The sequence below is a fragment of the Salvia splendens genome, chromosome 9 (assembly GCF_004379255.2).
Source record: "Salvia splendens isolate huo1 chromosome 9, SspV2, whole genome shotgun sequence".
Classification (NCBI taxonomy): domain Eukaryota; kingdom Viridiplantae; phylum Streptophyta; class Magnoliopsida; order Lamiales; family Lamiaceae; genus Salvia; species Salvia splendens.
This window is the reverse complement of record NC_056040.1, coordinates 25,079,427-25,099,803: the sequence shown is the minus strand read 5'-3', so window position 1 is coordinate 25,099,803 and position 20,377 is coordinate 25,079,427. Positions and strand designations below refer to the sequence as shown.

The 20,377-nt window shown below is 35.3% G+C and overlaps 2 protein-coding genes across 2 annotated transcripts; both read left to right on the top strand.

Moving 5' to 3' along the window:
• Positions 1-1,339: 1,339 nt before the first annotated feature.
• On the top strand, positions 1,340-2,812 carry LOC121749041 (zeatin O-glucosyltransferase-like). The gene has a single exon (XM_042143658.1). It carries the CDS (start codon positions 1,340-1,342, stop codon positions 2,741-2,743), a length of 1,404 nt encoding a protein of 467 aa, XP_041999592.1. The 3' UTR covers positions 2,744-2,812.
• Positions 2,813-17,848: 15,036 nt separating this feature from the next.
• Positions 17,849-20,073, top strand: LOC121749528 (xylan glycosyltransferase MUCI21-like). Its single transcript, XM_042144097.1, has 3 exons — positions 17,849-18,195; positions 18,278-18,328; positions 18,665-20,073. Exons 1-3 carry the CDS (start codon positions 17,979-17,981, stop codon positions 19,900-19,902), a joined length of 1,506 nt encoding a protein of 501 aa, XP_042000031.1. The 5' UTR covers positions 17,849-17,978; the 3' UTR covers positions 19,903-20,073.
• Positions 20,074-20,377: the final 304 nt, after the last annotated feature.

Sequence of the window (20,377 nt, the reverse complement as noted above, 5' to 3'; positions counted from 1 at the left end):
TTCAAAACTCCCCTTTTATATATGTATAGAGATTGTTGATAAATATTCTCAATCTCACACAATTAATTTAAAATAAAATAAAATAAAATAAAATAAAATAAAATAAAATAAAATAAGAATATAAGTAATACACATGGGCCAAACAAGAGTAATAAAATCCAAATTAATAAATTACAACATTTGGGTCTAACAAATAATTAAAAGGAAAATAAAAACAATTGTTGGAGCCAATTTGATAAGGCCCAACTAGTTTTTCCTACGTCAATTTTTTTCAGCCCAATAAGCCTAGAAAATGACTACACGTCTTCACACGTAATTTCTCTTCTTCCTGCAGCAATATGCAAGCTCGTAACAGATTAGTGTCAAACCCAATTGCATAAAATAAATGTAGGCACTTTCTCAAGCTTTTAGAGTAGCCCACCTAACATACAAGAACTCATAACTTGTCACACATAACAACTTGAATAGAGAAAAGAATGCCAAATGCCCGATCAAACCATCTTGAGTAAATGCAGTAGCAATACCGACAATCAAACCATAATGCAGTAGCAATACCGACCCCCAAATCCGAAAGGAACGACTCCATCCGTTCTCCATTAACTGTTCCTTATTTTCTTATTTGGACGGTCTCCAATAAATATCTCATTTCATTTTTACTATTTTTGTAAATGGGCATATTGTGGTCCACATTCCCACTTACTTTTGTTCACCGCTTTCCATTATAAAGTCTAACAATTTCTTCAAACTCACACCGGTTAAATATGAGACATTTAATGGAGACATGAAAAGGGATTATCTGGAAATCCGACATGGAGGGAGAAGAATTGGATGGCGACAGCAACTGAGGCGACCAAGTCGTCCAATGATCAAAGTCTCCGCACAAGGATGGCAAGTCGTCCACGATGTCCCACTCGCATAAGTCACAGCGCATGTGCTAAAGTCCAATGAAATTCCCATCATAAATTTCCTAAATAAATAAAAAACCATATAAAGTCATATGAAGAATTGAAGACAAACATCAAAATTTTCAACATTTCAATTATTAATCAAAAGGAGGAGAAATCAAAGACCAAGCCGTATTGCGTTAATAGCTCCAAACATGTAAAGTTGAATCATAAAACTCTAGCAATTTCCAAACATCATCATCATCATTTCTTTCTTGCAGTCCTCAAGACAACAACATACATAATTGAAAAAATCTGATATATTTTGTTACATGCCTTGCAGAGACAGCGCAGTTGATTTCAGAGCGGCACAGTCGCAAGAAAAAAAGCTTATATAAACGACAACCACACATCCTTAGACACCACACCAGTAAATTGAAAAAAAAACCTCTCCAATGGCAACAAACCAAGAAGAAGTCCCCTTGACCGTGTTGATGGTGCCGCTGCCGGCTCAGGGCCACCTCAACCAGCTCCTCCACCTCTCCCGCCTGATCGCCGCCCGCGACATCCCCGTCCACTACGTAGCCGGGGAGGCCCACATCCGCCAAGCTCAGACCCGCCTCCACGGCTGGGACCCATCCTCATCCCCCTCCGTCCACTTCCACCACCTCCCCACCCCACCCTTCACCAACCCACCCCCCAACCCCAACTCCCCCATCAAATTCCCAGCCCACCTCATCCCCTCCCTCGTCTCCTCCATGCACCTCCGCCAGCCCGTCTTCGAGCTGGCTCAGAGGCTCGCACCCACCACCCGAAGGCTGGCCGTCCTGTACGACTCCTCCCTCCCATACGTCGTACAGGACGTGCCAACCCTCCCCAACGCCGCGGCCTACTGCTTCCACAGCATCGCCGCCTTTTCTGTCTATTCCTTCCACTGGGAATACACTGGAAAAACAACCAAGCTGAAGAACGAATCCTCTTTTATTGAACAAGTTCCATCTGCAGAAGGATGCTTCCCGCCTGAATTCGCGGAGGTTATGCAATTTCAGCATAACCTCCCGAAGATCAGCTCAGGAGACATCTACAACACGTCGCGGGTGATTGAGGCCACCTACCTCGATCTCCTCGCCAACGAGAAATCTACCGGGACCGGAAACATCTGGGCTGTCGGCCCGTTCAATCCAGTTTCGGTATCCGAAAGCAAGCAGTTTGAAGAGAGAGAAGCATGCTTGAAATGGCTGGATGTACAGAGCTTGAATTCAGTGATTCTGGTTTCGTTTGGGAGCACGTGTTCTTTATCGGATGATCAAATTTCGGAGATTGCCGAGGGATTGGAGAAAAGTGGGCAGAGGTTTATATGGGTGATCAGAGACGCCGACAGAGGTAACATCTTCGAAGGAGATGTGAGAAGAGCTCCGTTGCCGGAAATGTATGAGGAAAGGGTGAGAGAGAGGGGGCTGATTTTGCGGGATTGGGCCCCGCAGTTGACGATTTTGGGCCACAAGGCGACAGGTGGGTTTCTGACGCACTGTGGTTGGAATTCGTGTATGGAGAGTATAAGCATGGGCGTGCCAATGGTGGCATGGCCCATGCACTCTGACCAGCCCAGGAACGCGGTCCTCATGACCAAGGTTCTTGGGATAGGGGTGGAGGCCGTGGAGTGGGCCCATCGGGACAGGGTTGTCCCATCGGGCGCAGTGGAGAGCGCGGTGAAACGATTGATGGCTTCCGAGGAAGGGGTGGAGATTAGGAAGAGGGCTGAGGAGTTGGGGGATGCGGTGAGGAAATCTGTGCTTCAAGGAGGGATTTCTGTCAAGGAGATGGACTCATTCATTGCCCACATCACTAAATCAGATTGAATGTACTTCCGTTTTAATAAATATGAAATATTTGGTTTTCGGCATCAGATTTCTTATAATGTTGTTTTGTTAGTTAACTAAGAGGAAATAAAGTAAAATAGATGAAAAAGTAAGATAATGTTATTTTTATTTTAAAAAATGCTTCATTTTTAATGAGATTTCGCCCAAGTTTGACCTAGAAAGAATGGGAAGAGATACTCCATTTCCAGAGGAGTAACAAGTGGTTTAATCAATTACGACACCGACTATAAATAATTTATGATATCAGGAATGAATAATTCTCACAAGATAACAAAAAATTCAGTCTTATCAATGTTAACTTCAATCAAACAAAAACATGTATTTCTTCCGTCACATATTAGTAAAGACGTTTTATTTTGAGCACTTATTTAGAAAAAAAAATAATTTAAATAAAGATAAAGTAAAATAAAAGAGATAATAATGAAGAGAATAATCTTATTTACATTATTATTATATCTCTTACTTTACACTCTTTTCACTTTAACTATTTATTATCATTTTTAAAAAATAAGTGATTGAAACGAAACGCCTCTACTACAGTAGAACAAAGGGAGTACCAAGTAGAATGATTATTTTACTTTTATTTAATTTTTACGTTTTTTTTATTTGAAACATTCTACTAATTAATTGCTCACCAATTTCACCGTCTCTCAATAAATGCCCACCTTCCATACCAAAACAAAAGTAGTCAAAACAAGTGTTCAATGATGGAGAAAAGACAGTGCAAAGGTACTGTGTTCTAAGAAAATAAAGGAGTTTGCAACGAAACAAGGATAATGCATCGATGCCAACTTTTAAAGTCTATCACAAGGGCATGAAGAGAGAAAAAAAATTGAAATCAATTTTTATGTGTTTCGAAAACATACAAATTAGTTGAACTTTTGTTTTAGAGGTTATCATCAACTGTCAATAAATTGTAATATTGAAACAAAATTTATCGTTATATTTACTAATATTGATATCATGTTTGGTACGTTGATGGAATGCAATGACATTTCTATTTTCATTCTATTTTTGGTTTTATGCATTTAGCCATGGATTGGTCATTCCATTCCACTTCTCCTTTTCTTCTTATTTTAGATTTTTAAAAGAATATACTCACTCTGTTCCATGTTATTTGCACTGTTGCTTTTCGGCTCGTCACAAACTTCTTACACTATTTATAGTATAAATTAGAATTAATGCATTTAATTAATATGTATATTTAAGTTAAGAGCTTCTTTATTAAGTGATGTCTCATTACACTTAAAATTCTAATTTAATTACACTAAAAAATCAATTATAAATTTACGGCTTAAAATGAAAAGTGCGAGTAACATGAGACGGAGGGAGTATAACATATTACTATATTATATTTCAAACTCAATATCATCTAAATCTTATACAGTAATTTTTAAAATTTTAAAAATTTTAATTGTTGAATTTTTCCAAACACTACACTCACACGCTCACATACTAGACACACACTTATTCACACAATACATACGACATAGACACACTCATACACACACACTACATGTAGTGTGTATTGAGTCGCAAAACAATTATACTAGTACTCCCTCCGTCCGTCATTAGGAGTCTCGTTCCTTGGCGACACGAGTTTTAAGAAATGTTAAGAAAAATTGGTGGAAAAGAGTTAGTGGAATATGAGTCTCACTTGTATATATATATTAGTTTTAAATGACATGTGAGTGGAATGAGTTAGTGTAATGTGGGACCCTATTACTGTGGACCGACTAAAATGAAAAAATGAGACTCCTATTCACGGACCGAAGAAGTAATATTTTTTACTTTTAATATCTTTATAACCCCCAATTTAAAATTCTGATAGTCATGAAACAATTGATAAATGAATTCCAAAAAATGTGGCTGTTCGTATAGAGCCAGGTACAAAAAGAAGAAGACAAGTAAATGTTCAATGATCTGCTAGCCAAAATCATCAAAAGTTCAACACTAATCTCATTTTAAAATCAAATGCCAACCCCAAGAGTGCTTCCCAATTCTAATTTATGTCCAAGTAGCGCAAAATTAAATAGAATATGAGATGAATGCAAAATACTCCATCCGTTTCCATATAAATTTTAAGAAATGTAGTGGAAAGTGAATGGAAACAGTTAGTGAAATGTGAGTCATACTTTTATATTTCCATTTCATAATAAAATGTGAATCAAATGAGTAAGTGGAATATGTGGTCCATTACCAAAAATAGTAAAATGTATGAATGTCAATTAATAGAAAACGGATGAAAGTTGAAATTGGTATCAATTAATGAAGGACGGATGGAGTAAATGATTGTTAGGCAATATAGGTCCAAAAATGCATGAGGGGAGAGGTAAATGGAGGGGTAAAGTCATATAACTACCATATTTACATTTCTTTAATGAAAAATCACATTCCAAGGGGAGAGGTATTTGAGAAGGTATTATACATCTTTCCCATTTTAAAGAGGTATCTTTACCTCTCCATCAATGGAGAGGTAAAATCTCATAACTACCATATTTATCTTCCTTTCATGAAAAACCATTCTCCAGGGGGAAGATATTTGAGAAGGTATCACACTTTATATTTTTTAATGCATTTTATACTATTATTTTATTAATTTACCTTTCTTCATACCTTTTTCCTTTGGAATGTATTACTTTTTAAGAGTGTATATTTTACTTTATGAGAAGGTAAATAGATAGTATACCTCTTTCATTTATGTCTTATCGTTGGAGATGCTCTTATAAGCCAACAAATGAATTAGATGATAGTAGTACTTAAGAAAAACATGAATTAAATGGCACTAAAAACCAAAATATAAAATGTAAGGGTATGTTTGGAGGCCCATAATTTCAATGGGCCTTAGATTTAGGGCTCTATGTTTTAATTGAATAATTCAAAGATCCAAAAATGCATGCATGCTCAATTATAAGCCAGCACATGAATTAGATGATACTCCTAGTACTTAAGAAAAACATGAATTAAATTGCATTAAAAAGTAAAATATAAAATGTAAGGTGATGTTTGGAGGCCCATAACTTCAGTGGGCCTTAAATTTAAGGCTCTATGTTTTAATTGAATAATTCAAAGATTCAAATTCGCTGCAGTTAGTATGAAAATTAAACTATAAATAGAATAAATTTTAAGTTAACTAATATCAAATTTAACATATAATCACTACACTGCATTACACCTATCAAATAAGAGGGAAGAATGGAGTAAAATACAATGCATTAATGGAAAGAAAAAACTCACGTTAATGAATTGTTGGTATAAAATTAAATTACTTTAATTGAACATTAATTAGAATACCCAATTAGCATGGAGTTGTCAATTAGTAGTACTTCTTATTTGGTCCAACTAATTTAAAATAAGAATTTAAGAGCTTATCAGATGGCGTTATGTCACCAATTAATATGTGGTGGGATTTTAACGATAAATTCTTATTTTAAGATAGTTTCCAATTGAACCACTCTCTTTAGGTTGATTCTCAAATAGATTTTAAAATCACTAATTTCGATTCTCAAATAGATTTAATTTCATCTACCTTATTGGTTAACTGGACTGGAATTTTATTTGATTTTTCTTTCTTTTTCTCTCTCGTTTTCTTTTTCTCCCCTGCGAATTAGAGTTTCTTCGGTCTACTCAATTCAACATTCTATTATCCAATTATATCGTTGACTATAATTATTTAAAATAAATTTTAAAATATATTAAAATCATCTTCAAAGTTTGTATATAATAGCCAATAAAGTTCGATATTATGTCAATAATTAGGGATGTACAACTCCCAAAAGTATGAATACAATGAAAAACATCACTCTAAGTTTTAACTTATTTTCCCTACAAATAAAATATCTTGAACTACAGATAATAATTTTGACAAAATGTGGCGTAGATAAATTCCAAGTTCCAACTCATCCTAATTTTGAATTTCAACAAATGAACTAAAAACACCTCCTCTGAATTACTTTTATTAATATTTTCCAAACTTTTTGTAATTTCCCCCCCTCCTTGCCTTAAGGCTATTTAACAATATTTAATCAATCTCTCCCTATTTATTTAATTTCTCTCTCTCTCTCTCTCTCTCTCTCTCTCTCTCTCTCTCTCTCTCTCTCTCTCTCTCTCTCTCTCTCTCTCTCTCTCTCTCTCTCTCTCTCTCTCTCTCTCTCTCTCTCTCTCTCTCTCTCTCTCTCTCTCTCTCATTTAATTCATATTTTCATCTAGGCGGCTGAGAGCATCCGCAACGCGGTGCCGTCGCCGTTCCTATGCCGTTCCGGAGGAACGGTTTCGCGGCGGCACGCGTTGCAGCGTGCGTTCCGTCGCCATTCCGTGCCGCCACCGTTCCCATGCCGTGCCGCGTTTCGTTCCTCCGGAACGCGGAACGAAACGTTCCGCCACGCGCCGAGGCGACGTGGCGGACTCCCATTCGACGCGTGAAGCCCACTCGCTGCCCCGCGAGTGGGCTTCGTCCCGATGACGCAATAATTCATTTTTTTTTTAAAAAAAATTCGAATTTAATAAAAAAAAAAATTTTTTTTTTTATTAACGGTAATGAGACCGTTAATTTTATAGCCGTTTTTTTTTTTTAATTTATTTATTTACTCTATAAATACTCCTATTTCATACTCATTTCAATCACAAACACACATCTATTTCTCTCTATTTCCACCCCAATTTTCATCTCAAATCAACTCTATTTTCCTTCTCCCAAATTTAATCAAACTAATGGATCCTTATGAACAAATGCGTCAAATATTGGAACAATCACTTGAAGAAGATCGACGACGGGAGGCGGAAGAAGCCGCTCCGCCCCAACGTCGCTCCCGTACGTACATCCATCGTAACCGGGAGGAAGCCGCCGCAAGGTTAGTACGCGACTACTTCTGCGATAACCCGGTTTGGGGAGATACGTACTTCCGTCGCCGTTTCCGCATGGGGAAACCGTTATTTCTCCACATCGCGAATACTTTGGCAGCCCGGGAAGAGTTCTTCCAGGAAGGGTTCGACGCGGTCGGACGTCCCAGCCACACGACGCTGCAGAAATGTACTGCAGCAATCCGCCAGCTTGCGACTGGACAAACGGCCGACATGTTCGACGAATACCTCCACATCGGAGATAGCACTGGGCGAATGTGCTTGCTCAAATTCTGCAAAGGCATCCGGGCAGCCTTCACCGACGAATTTCTCCGGAGGCCAAGCACGGCCGATTGTCAGTTCCTTCTCGACCTTCACGAAACAGTGCACGGATTCCCAGGGATGCTCGGCAGCGTCGATTGCATGCACTGGCAATGGAAGAATTGCCCGGTGGCGTGGAAGGGGTCCTACACGAGCGGCCACAAAGGTACCCACCCAACCGTTATACTCGAGGCTGTTGCCGACTACCGCCTTTGGATCTGGCACGCGTACTTCGGGGTCCCCGGGTCGAACAACGACGTAGACGTGCTCAACCAGTCCGACCTCTTGACCGAAGTTTTGGATGGTAAAGCGCCGGCCATCAACTTCGTCGCCAACAATCGGCTTTATAAAATGGGGTACTATCTCGCCGATGGCATCTACCCGAAGTGGCCTACCTTCGTGAAGACGTGCAGTGGGTCTGCGAACCCAAAGCAGGCTCTTTTTGCGCAGAAGCAGGAGGCTGCTCGCAAGGATGTGGAGAGGGCGTTCGGGGTTCTCCAAGCGCGCTTCAACATCATCAAAGCCCCGGCTCGTACGTGGTTCATGGAGAACATGGTCGACATCATGTATACGTGCATAATCTTGCACAACATGATTGTCCAAGACGAAGGACCCGAGGCGGGAAATTGGTTCGACCCCGAATCCCCCGGAAGCTCAACCGCAAGTAGTCCGCCTCGAAGTGGAGCGCATCCGTCTATACAAGAACGGTTATCTATTCGTGCAAGGACACGCGACTCTAGCGCCCACACCCAACTCCAACATGATCTAATTGAGCACATTTGGGCAAACTTTGGCGGATGAAATTATTAAAATTGTGTACTTTTATTTTTTTATGATTTTAATTGTGTGCTTTTTATTTTTTTAAGTTTAAGTTGTAACTTTGTTTTAATGTTGTGTGTTTTTTAATAAAATGTGTTTGTTTTTTTAATTGAATTGAGTTGAAATTAAAAAAAATGAAATTGAATGAATAGTAATTTAAGGAACGGTTAAGGAACGGTTAAGGAACGAGGGTTGCAGGTTCCGTTCCTTAGTTAAGGAATGGAGTAAAAAAGTACAGTGGGGCCCTCAAATAGTGGTTTAAGGAACGGTTTAGGAACGGTATAGGAACAGCGTTGTGGATGGCCTGACACTTCAAACAAAAAGAAGAAAAGATAATTACACAGACATTAATGTGCTTCTCAAATAAATAGTATTCCTTTCTTTTCTCTATTTTTTCTCCCTTTCATTTATTTAAATTATAATTTCTTCTACGCGGTTTAGGGTTATTACTTTTCAAAACAGAACTTTTCCTAGATGTAAAATTTCTTGTGCATTTACCAAAAATATATCGTTAGTCTTTGTCTCTTTGATATTGTCAAATATGACGAACTAAATCCTTGGTCCCTTGCATTATTTGAAATTTCATTCGCATCGAGAACTAGGTCTTATTATTCTACTATTATTACTTTTATATTCGTACAATTAATTAATTTATTATGTGTATATAATTATTTTCATATTCGTTGATACCCTATTCCTACTCAACTTATCTAACATAAGTTTCTTTCAAGTCAATAAATTGTCACTAAAATTGAATTTGTAGATCTCTCATTTTTTTAAGTACTAACAATTACTACTATCAATGAGAAAAAATAAGACGAAAGAATAATTTGAAAAATGGAGGAAGAAATAAGAGTAAAAAAGTTGAATATAGTGGACATAGTTATTAGTAGATAAAACCTTTTAGGGTAAAAAATTGAAGAAAATAGCATAAAATGCACTCCCTCCGTCCCAATTAAGTTGAGTCGTATTCCTTTTTGGGATGTCGCATTTAAGTTGAGTCATTTCCTTTTATGACAAAAACAAAACATCCAATCAATCTTACTTTATTCTATTACTCACTTTACTCTCTCTTTATCTCTCCTATTTTATTTCTTCTCTCCTACTTTTCAACACAATTTCTGAATCTTCGTGCCCAAAAATTTTGTATCTAACTTAGTTGGGACGAAGACGGAGAGAGTAATAAAATAGTGCAAAAGTTATTCCAGTGATATTATGTTAATGTCCGATGATTAATTGTGCTAATAAAACTCATTAGGGACCTCAGAGTTGAAAGTAGCAATATGCATGAACAAAATTTGAAGTTCACTCTATATAATAAATAGGGCAAATGACCGAAATAGCACAAAGTTTGGTCAATTTTTAGTCATTCATGCAACTTTTAAAAACAGCCGGTTCTATAATCTTTATTTATTGCCCCATGAAAAAAAATCCAGCACCCTACTAATCTTAATTTATTGATGTAGCGCTTACATATGTCAAAATTAATATGCGAATGACTAAGTGTGTGTTAAACAATGTCGTTTAAGTAGTAGAACATTTTTGTCTACTTAATATTTTCCGACTGCCACATCATACATGATTTCCTCCCAATTTAATATTATTGGACAATTAAAAAAATGTCAAAAAGTTTTACCGTATATAATTAGCTATATTTAAAAGTTGGAAGATTGATATAACTGAACAATCTTGATATTTTGTTCAACAAGTTACTCTATAAAATATAAAATAAATGAAAAATAAGAGATGAAATTTATAAATAAGAAAAATGAATGATATAATGTATAAAAATACTAGTGCATGCACTAAAATTTAAAGGATGTTTATGGATGAATCTAATGAATCTACTGAATTTTATGGATTACCAAATTAGAAAAAATGAGTCTATAATTTTAAAATAAGTGGGGAATCTGGATTTCTGACATGGTCACTTGAACCTTTAGCAACGGTCTAATTTTTAAGGCTGAATGGTTCCCACAATTTTCTTCTGAAAGACTGGTCACTATCTTCTCATACACCATCTTCATCATATATCATTCCTTTATCTAAAACAAAATTTTAATACTACTACTACTACTAATCATGAATGAATTTATAAAGATCTTTATTGCTTATTTAAAAATATCCCTTCAATTGATTGCAAATAAAATAAATATCCCTTCAACTAATTGCAAATAAAATAAAATTAGTCTTCGGTTTTATTAGTTATAGTATTGGCTTCAGTCTTTAGAATCCATGGTAATAGTATTGGGTTCAGTCTTTAGGTCTATCGGGAAAAATGTCAATTAAAATAGTGTTGATTTAGTGGTACTTCACGCATATTTTTGTGATTAAAATAGTGTATAATCAATATTTTATATAAATAAATGAATATTGTTTTTCAAAAATAGAATTTTTTTCTTTTTGAGTCGGTTATTTAAAAATAGAAACTTTTTATTACAATAAATAGATCCCACAATCCATTAACACTAATTTCACTATTTTTTCTCTTTCCTTCTCTTATTTTATTTATTTATTTTCTTCATCTCTCTTACTACTTACTAATTTTGCATTAAAACTCGTGCCGTTTTCAAAGTTCATATATTTAGGAAACAGAGGGAATATAAATTTAAAGGTTGTGCCACGAAGGATTCAAATTCGAGATCTTTAGCCTCAGACATTACCTCTCTATCGCTTGGCCAACTCACACACACATAATCAATTCTTCAATAATACTCCTTCCGTCCCTTATTAGTATATCTCTCAGTTTTTTATTTTGGGATATTTATTTTAATTGTTTCATTTTATTTTTATAACTTTTAATAATAGACTCTATCCATTAAGTCTCATTTATATTTTATATAAGATTAATATATAAAAATAATAGTCCATCCATCCCACAAGAATATGAACTTTTAGTTGGGAACGAATTTTAATACACAATTGGTAAAATAATAGAGAAGTAGAAAGAAAAAATAATTAAAATATTGTTAGTGGAGAATGAGACTCACCACATTAGATAGAAAAGAGTTTCCAAATTAAGAAAGTGTTTTTATGGGATGGACTAATGAGGAAAGAGTGCACATTTCTGTGGGACAGATAGAGTACTACTTTTGTAAGTTTAGGTTTGGTACATTAGTAGGTAATTTCAAGTTTAGTGATAGGGCGTTTCGAATAAAAAATATTCACTCCGTCCGCGAATAGAAGTCTCATTTTTTCATTTTAGTCCGTCCGCGAATAAGAGTCCATGTATATTTTACTATATTTGATAATAGGGTCCTATACCACTAACATTCCACTCACATTTCATTTAAAACTAATAAATATATACTATGATCCATATTTCATTAATTTTTTGCTACCTACTTTTCTTAACATTTCAGTTAAAACTTAATGATCAAACGTGTTTTGACCAAATTACTGACTTAATTATGAATTTATTAGCCAAATTAACTTAGTTAATTTAAAATTAAAATTTATAAACTTTTTTACATATAATAAAAATTAAATAAATTAATATTTATAAAAATTAAATTCCATTAAAATTTATAAAATATCTTACCTATAATAATAATTATTATTAAATTTGTGAATATTTTACTTTTAATTCTGATTATAGGTAAAATAATATTTTATAAATTTTAATATTTTTTGTTATATGTAAAAAACATTTTTATGAATTTTAATATTTTTTATTGTAGGTATTTTAAAAATTTTAATTGTATTAAATTAAGTATGTTGAATTAGCTAATTAGAATCATAATAAATTACTAATTTGATAAAAAAATCACCGTTAAATTTAATGAAAATGTTAATTTTATGATACAGGCTTCACGTATAAATATTGTAACTTTGTTTTCCAATTTACAAAGAAGTGACTAGTTGTTAATTTTAAGTTCTAACTCATGAGTTTTAACATTGGCCACTTGCATTTATTTTAATTTATTAATAATTAAGCTTGATTCCCACCTATGTCCCAGCGTGTTTAACTCGTTTTGAATTATAGTTTATTGTAGTATAATATAATTATTTTTTGGGCAATGCATGTTACATCATTAATGAGGTCTAATACTCTTTGCTTTATGTACTACAACATGGACTCACTCAAATCGATTATTTTATGTTTTATGTTTTATGTTTAAAGGCATGTCGTGGTGGATTTATCTATTAATTTAACTAACTTTTTCAAATAATTTGGCAATGGAGCATTTCCTCTGAAATTCTAGATATGTTTTACGTAAATTTTGATCTATGTGTGCACAGTAAATTTTTTTTTATGAATAAATAAAAAGAATATCATCAGAACTTATCGTTTACTTCACATCATACTCTCGGACATATTCGAGGAGAAATATCGACAACTAGTCAGCAAGGAGATTAAGCATAACAAAATAACATGGGCAAGCCCATGAAAGATATAGTACTACATAAGATCAACATAACCTTGTGAATAATTAAATTTCACGAGTCAACTTTGGGTATTTTTTTTTATAAAAAGAAAGGCTCAAATCATTCAGAAATGGTAAACAAAAGAGTACAAAAGCTTGAACAAAAACAAAAGCTCCCCAAAAGCAAAGAAACACCATAAAAACGACAAACTAAGCACAACCTACCACCACCTCATAGACGCAAGCCCAAGAAGAGCACTCGACAACCAAATGACCACTAACAAAGGTCCAACCATCCACAACAAAGTTGAATAGCCACACTCACCGGGTATACTTCATTTGTGTCCCAACCATCTTCTAGGTTTAGGCAAGTCTTCGCATACTTACCCAGACGAGTAAGGAAAATTTGGACATCACCCTTTAATCCATGATCCAAGCCTCCAAAGAAGTAGGAGTACTAGTTTTTTCTCTACATCCCAATTTGCTTTCATCTTTTCGAATATATATTTTTTCAATCTCTTAAAAAAAACTGACTTTTTGATGGAGTATATATTCCTACTAGTACTCCCTCCGTTCCACCGAAGATGACTCACTTTCCTTTTTGGTTTGTTTCAATCAAGATAATCCATTACTAAAATGAAAACATCTTTATCTCTACTTTATTCCCTTTCTCTTAGAGTGTCCACAATAGGGAGCCGCGGCTCCCGCCCGAGGCAACGGCTGGGCAGCGGTTCCCTACTAGCTGCGGAAACGGAGGGCCGCGACGGGGGGTTGGGCCACGGCTCTCCCCAATGTTTTTTTTTGGATTTTTCATATTTTTCTTCTATAAATATACCCATTCCTCTCATTATTTTCACACCATTCTAATCTCCAAACTTCAACATTTTTCTCAATAACATTTTCAAAAAATGGATAGCGACGAGGAGTATCAACAATTGATCGATTGGGCCTTTTTTATAGTCCGTTAATTTTTATTCTAATTGAATTAAAATACACCATTAATTGAAAAAAATAATGTGAGTTGTGGCTGTGGCTTGTCCACTATTGGGGTGGACAACTTTTTTTTTGTGGCTGTGGACAAATTTTTTTGCCCGTAGACAGAAAAATGTGACTTGGCTCTGAAGTGTCCAAACTATTGTGGACACTCTTACTTTACTCACTCCATCTAATACATAAAATAAAACTGTTCCAAGGAAGGGTCATATCCTTAGGACATAGAGAGAACTTGATAATACTAGTAACAATTTTTCATGCACGATATTATTCGTACACTACTATTATACTAGTATTAAATTAAATTACAAATCACGATACAATTGATTTTAAAATAACTCCATTATGTATTCGGTTTTCTTGTTTTAAAGCAGAATAAAACATATATTTTTAATATTTCATGTATATATACTAAATCCCTGATTATAAATTCCAAATAGATGCGAACATTACATTTACTGTAATATTTTACTCATTTTCTTTATTCTCAGTGTCACAGTGCAAAAAAGTTGGTAGCTTTTTTTTTATGTATTTTCTTTTGTTTTTGGGTAAAAGTTGGCAACTTTTAGAATTGGGGAAAAAGTGAGATTTGCACGCAAAAAGAGACGCCGCAAACGTCGGCTTTTAACCCTCTTAGTTATCGCTTCTCTCCTCTCCTTTTGAATTTCCCTTAAAGCTTAATTTATTATTACTTGTAAAAATATGGGATTGTTTGTTTGACAAGATTTTATTTAGAAATTAAATATATATTGCATGTGATTGATGAGATTAAATTTTATAATTTAATTTTAAAAAAATAATCATATTATAATTAGTCACCTAGTCATCCTCTTTTAATTAAAACAATTTTATAATTTAATTTTTGATGGATTATCATATAATAATTAATCATAGTAATTGAATGACATCTATTATTATAACTGCCATCTTAATTCTTGGTAATGCATATATGAAATTTGTTCAAAACAAAATATTGTACTGATAAAAACTATTCCCTCAACCCCAGAAAGTTTGTCACATTTTCCTATTTTCGCTTGTTCCACAAAATTTGTCAAATTTCACTTTTTACCATTTTTTGTAGCGGATTTCATATTCTACTAACTCATTCACACTCACATTTTATTATAAATATATAAGTAGAATCTGCATTCCACTAACTTTTTCAACTCACTTTCTATTACATTTATTAAAACATATGACCGTTCAAAGTGTAACAAAATTCATGGACGAAGGAAGTAATAGAAGAGACATTTCCTTGATCTTATTCAAATAGAGGCTCTAATTTCTAACATAAGAATAACAATTAGCATTAGCAGTGGGCGCCCTAAGGGATGCCCTAAAGCCCGCCCTATGCACCGCCACGTCAACATTTTATCCTCCTACCCTTCCATTTGCAGTGGGGCGCCCTATAAGCCACCCTATAGGTTTCATTATTGTTTTGTTACTTAATTTAAATGTTTTCAAATATGTCAATGCAAAATAATTACAAAATACCACGATTAATTAAAAAAGGCAAATCATACATTGATTAAAAAAAAGTTTTACACGAGTCAGAAATGAAAAAAGTTGACTACTCTACAAAAGTTGACTACTCTACAAAGGATGACTCATTGATTAATTAATTTTTCAGAATTAAAAATAAAAAAATAATAAAAACGCATTGCATCGTCCGCGTCGCCCACAGTGGGCGGACGATGCCCTATCGTCCCCGGACGATCTATAGGGCGCGGACGATGCATCGGGCATCGTCCACGCACCCACAGTGGACGGACGATGGGGCGCCCGAGGCATGGGGCGGACGATCATCGGGCGGCCTATAGTCCGCCCCATTGCGAATGCTCTTACTAATACAAACCACATCTCTCCACAACAAATAAATATGACCAATACTACTTTTTATATGAAATTGTATTATAACATAGTACTATGAAATTAAAATTGATCTTGTGTTAGCCTTAGATAGAGTGGTTAATCTTGATACTTGAAATAGGCTTTGGATTTGAATCCACGTAACCTTTAAACTTTTATTCATTTATTAATAAAAAGAAATCGAATATATTGATCTATATGTTATCTAGTGCAATCAATAGGATAGGAAGTTTCATTAATTTAGATTGAGGAAGCAATAAATTAACCTGCCCTATGACTTCATATCTGCAAATAGTCGTCTTGGAGTGCTAAACCTAAACCCACATTTTTACAATAATACTCTTTCCTGTTTTGCTTTATCCTTACATTTTGTAATTTCCAAAGAGTTTGTTTGTATAATCCAGTGTTTGTAATTTATATGCCATGTGAAAAAACAATTAAATTTCAGAATTGAAGATAGGAATAAAGGCTTATGGAATTAAAGTGCATAGTACAAGTTTTGTACTCCTTAAAATTTAATAGTGATATTATAAGATTTTAGGTGAACTATTATTATTTATCCATCACTTGGATTTCATTCACTCCTACTTATCTGGTGGATGCTTACCGCATAATTACTTTGCATAAAAATAATTGCATTGATATTGGTAACTAACAAGCTGAGTGAAATATGTAACGAGTTTTTATCCACATCTAAAATCTCATAAAATCATAATACGCTACTTGAAAATAATATAATCATCAATCCATTATTCCCCAGCTTCATTTTCAGTTGACTAATGCGATACTTTTTAACAAAGTAACATTATTTCAAGAATTGTTTTAATATTTTTGGTTAAGCTTAATAACCTTCAAATTTCAAAATGAAGATTTCATATAAAAATTTTTTATTCCTCTTTTTCCCACAAACTCTACGGTGAGCTTTCTAATCCGAGTTATTTTTACAAATTATTACTAATAAAATTATTATAGCTTTTATAATTACTATTATAGTGTTACCTCGTTCATTAAGGTAAGTATTTTTCAAAGTGACGCGAATTTTAAGGTGTTAGAAAAATTTACATTGCGCATAATTATGTAAATATAAATATTGAACACCAACTTTAAGGCCTTTTAGTGGCCTTTTCTCTATTTTCAATTTAGCTATTTTGATTTTCAATGATGACCATGCCTTGTTTAAACAATCAAAAGAGACACAACTACGAAGGGCGAGAAGGAAGAATAATGTTCATACAATAATTACTACTATTAAAATTATTATAAGACTGTATAATCTGGCAATGATATATATATGCATATAATTTAAAAACCACAATTTGAAATACAAATAACATGGGAGGGAGGGAGGGAGGGGACAACCTTTTACTAATTGGATCCAGTCAAACAGTTTTTCTATACTTAATTTAATCCACAAAAGGCATTTTTTTGTTTTTATTTAATAGCTTCAAGAATCATGCAATATAATTAGCTGTCACTGTTTACTCTTTTTTCAGTCTCCGGTCACGCGTTGATAACTGAAAATACAAGTTGCTTAAGAAATACAGGAAATAAATTAAATTAGGCTAAATTAATTAAATTTTTTTTCTAAATCATAACTTTTTATTAGAGGATAATTTGATCAATTCATAAATAATGCGAGAGAAATAATAAGAAAAAAATAAAAAATAGATAAAAATTCAAAAAAAAATTGACGAATTTAATTTCAAATTTCGAAAGGTCTGCAAATTGAGGGGAATTAACTTTATTTTCCTATTTATATCCTAATATGAAAGGTGAAAACATAAATTAAATAATTCGTCACATTGTCAAAATTAGTATACTTGAGTATTAATATCTGTTTGAAATTAGAAAGCAAGCTTTGCTTACACAACTCAAATACCCTCTTTCCTCTCCTATCTGTCTCTCTCAGAATATACAGCAAGAAAGGAACTCAGCACACCTCCTTCTTCCCTAAAACCAAAACCACATTTCATATATTCCTCTTTCTTTGTATTGTAAGAGCAAAAATGGTAAAATACCAGAAAAATTTTCTGCATAGCCAGTGGAGAAAAGCCAAAGAATACGTGTTCATTGTAGATGAAGACCACTCTCTTGGATTAATCTGTTCCTCTCACAAGAGATTCAAGCCCAAGTTTCTATATTTCGCATTTTTGGCCCTTGTTTCTTGCATCTTGCTTTTGTTTCCTATGCTCTTTTCCCTCACCTCCACCTTCTCTCTCTTCTGTAAGCCTTCTTTCTCCTTGTTTTCTTCCCATTCCTTGATTTCTTGTGTTATTTATTTGTTTGTTTTTGTTCTGTTTTGCAGATGAATCTGAAAGAGGTGTCAAAGGTTTCCTTTGCTTCTCTATTCCCAACGGTTAGTTTTAGCTATTCCTCTTCTTCTCTCAAATTCTTCTGTTGTACTAGTATTTTTTTGTGTGTGTTGGAGGGGAAGGTTGATGAGAGGAGCTTTAAGAAATAGAGTTACCTTTCTCCTTGTTTATTGGGGGTTTTTTTAAATTGGATTTGAACACCTTAGGTGGGGATTTTTGAGTACTATTGCAGTGGGGTAGGATGATCACCTCAATGGGAGTATTTTTGCTATTCACCAACTTTTGCTATTCTTATGCTTAATTAGTTTTTTTCACATTTGTTAATAATGTAAGGATGAAATCTTTTTGTGACTGATGAACATATATCACTCAAAATGCAGATACTCTTTGTTGTGATAGAAGTAGCACAAGGTCAGATACATGTGTGATGAAAGGGGATGTAAGAACTCATCCTGCCTCCTCATCCATCACCCTCTACCGTTCCGGTGGAACGGCCCCATTCGATGAGGAGGAGGTAATCCAGCATGAAAAGATTAGGCCCTACACAAGAAAATGGGAAGCCCATGTCATGGACACCATTGATGAGCTAGACCTCCTTGTCAGGAGTGGCTCGGCCCCCCACCACGCCTGTGACGTCCGCCACGACGTCCCGGCTGTGTTCTTCTCGACTGGAGGCTTCACGGGAAACCTCTACCACGAGTTCAACGACGGGATCATCCCCCTCTACATAACCTCCCAAGAATTCAACAAGAAGGTTGTGTTTGTGATTCTTGAGTATCATAACTGGTGGATCACAAAGTACGGAGACATACTGTCCCAGCTCTCCGATTTCCCGCCTATTGATTTCAGCAGGGACACGAGGGTCCACTGCTTCCCCGAGGCTATCATGGGATTGAGAATCCACGATGAGCTTAGCGTTGATCCTGCCTTGATGGAAGGCAAGAACAGGACCATATCCGACTTTCATGATCTCTTGGACCGCTCCTACCTGCCTCGTATCAGCAGCCTTGTTCAGGACGAGGAGCGTGAGGTGGCTGAGGCGGGAATAGTGACACGGGAACGCAGTTTAACCAGGCCTAAACTGGTCATAGTAGCCAGGAACGGGTCAAGGGCGATAACCAATCAAGATGCATTGGTGAAACTTGCAGAGGATATTGGATTCTTTGTGGAAGTTCTCAGGCCCGAGAGGAGCACCGAGCTTGCTAAAATCTACCGCGTTCTCAACTCAAGCGATGTCATGGTTGGGGTCCATGGTGCTGCCATGACTCACTTCCTTTTCATGAAGCCCGGTTCAGTTTTCATTCAAGTCATACCACTAGGTACAGACTGGGCTGCAGCCACTTACTATGGGGAGCCGGCGATGAAGCTCGGGTTGAACTACATTGGCTACAAGATTCTAGCTAAAGAGAGCTCATTGTATCAAGATTACAGCAAGGATGATCCTATACTGATGGATCCAGACAGTGTGAACAAAAAGGGATGGGAATTCACCAAGAAGATCTATCTTGATTCCCAAGATGTGAGGTTGGATCTTCGGAGGTTTCAGAAGCGATTGCTTCGCGCATACTACTTCACCAGAGCTCGAAAAAACCGGCCTTTGCGCCGTCCGTCTGTGTAAACACATTCTTTTGTTTAGTGTATAGCCTCACTTTTGTAAATCAAATACAGAGAGAGAGAGGGAGAGATGGTTGTAAAGATTAGTGTAATGTCATTTGTACATCAAACTACTCACTGCATTGTTTGTTTATTGACTAGTGTATGAACAACTATATGAAACTTCGAAATGCTATCCATGAGGATTCCAACTGACATCTGTTGAAATAATTCCAACTCACTGTGAATTTCTAACCTGGCTCTGATGTGAACTGGGAAGGCCAAATTTAGGGGTGTCAAATCTTGCCGTTTGGGTCATTATCGATTTAACTTTATAACGATCCAACCCAATAAAGTCAAAGTCAAACAGTTGGGTCTTTATTGAGTTGAGGAAACCCAATAAGGTTTTACCCAAACCCGATCTGTTGAGGAAATTCTCAACTTGAACACGATATAGTACGAGTTGATACGACATAATAACATCAGGATATGACACAAAC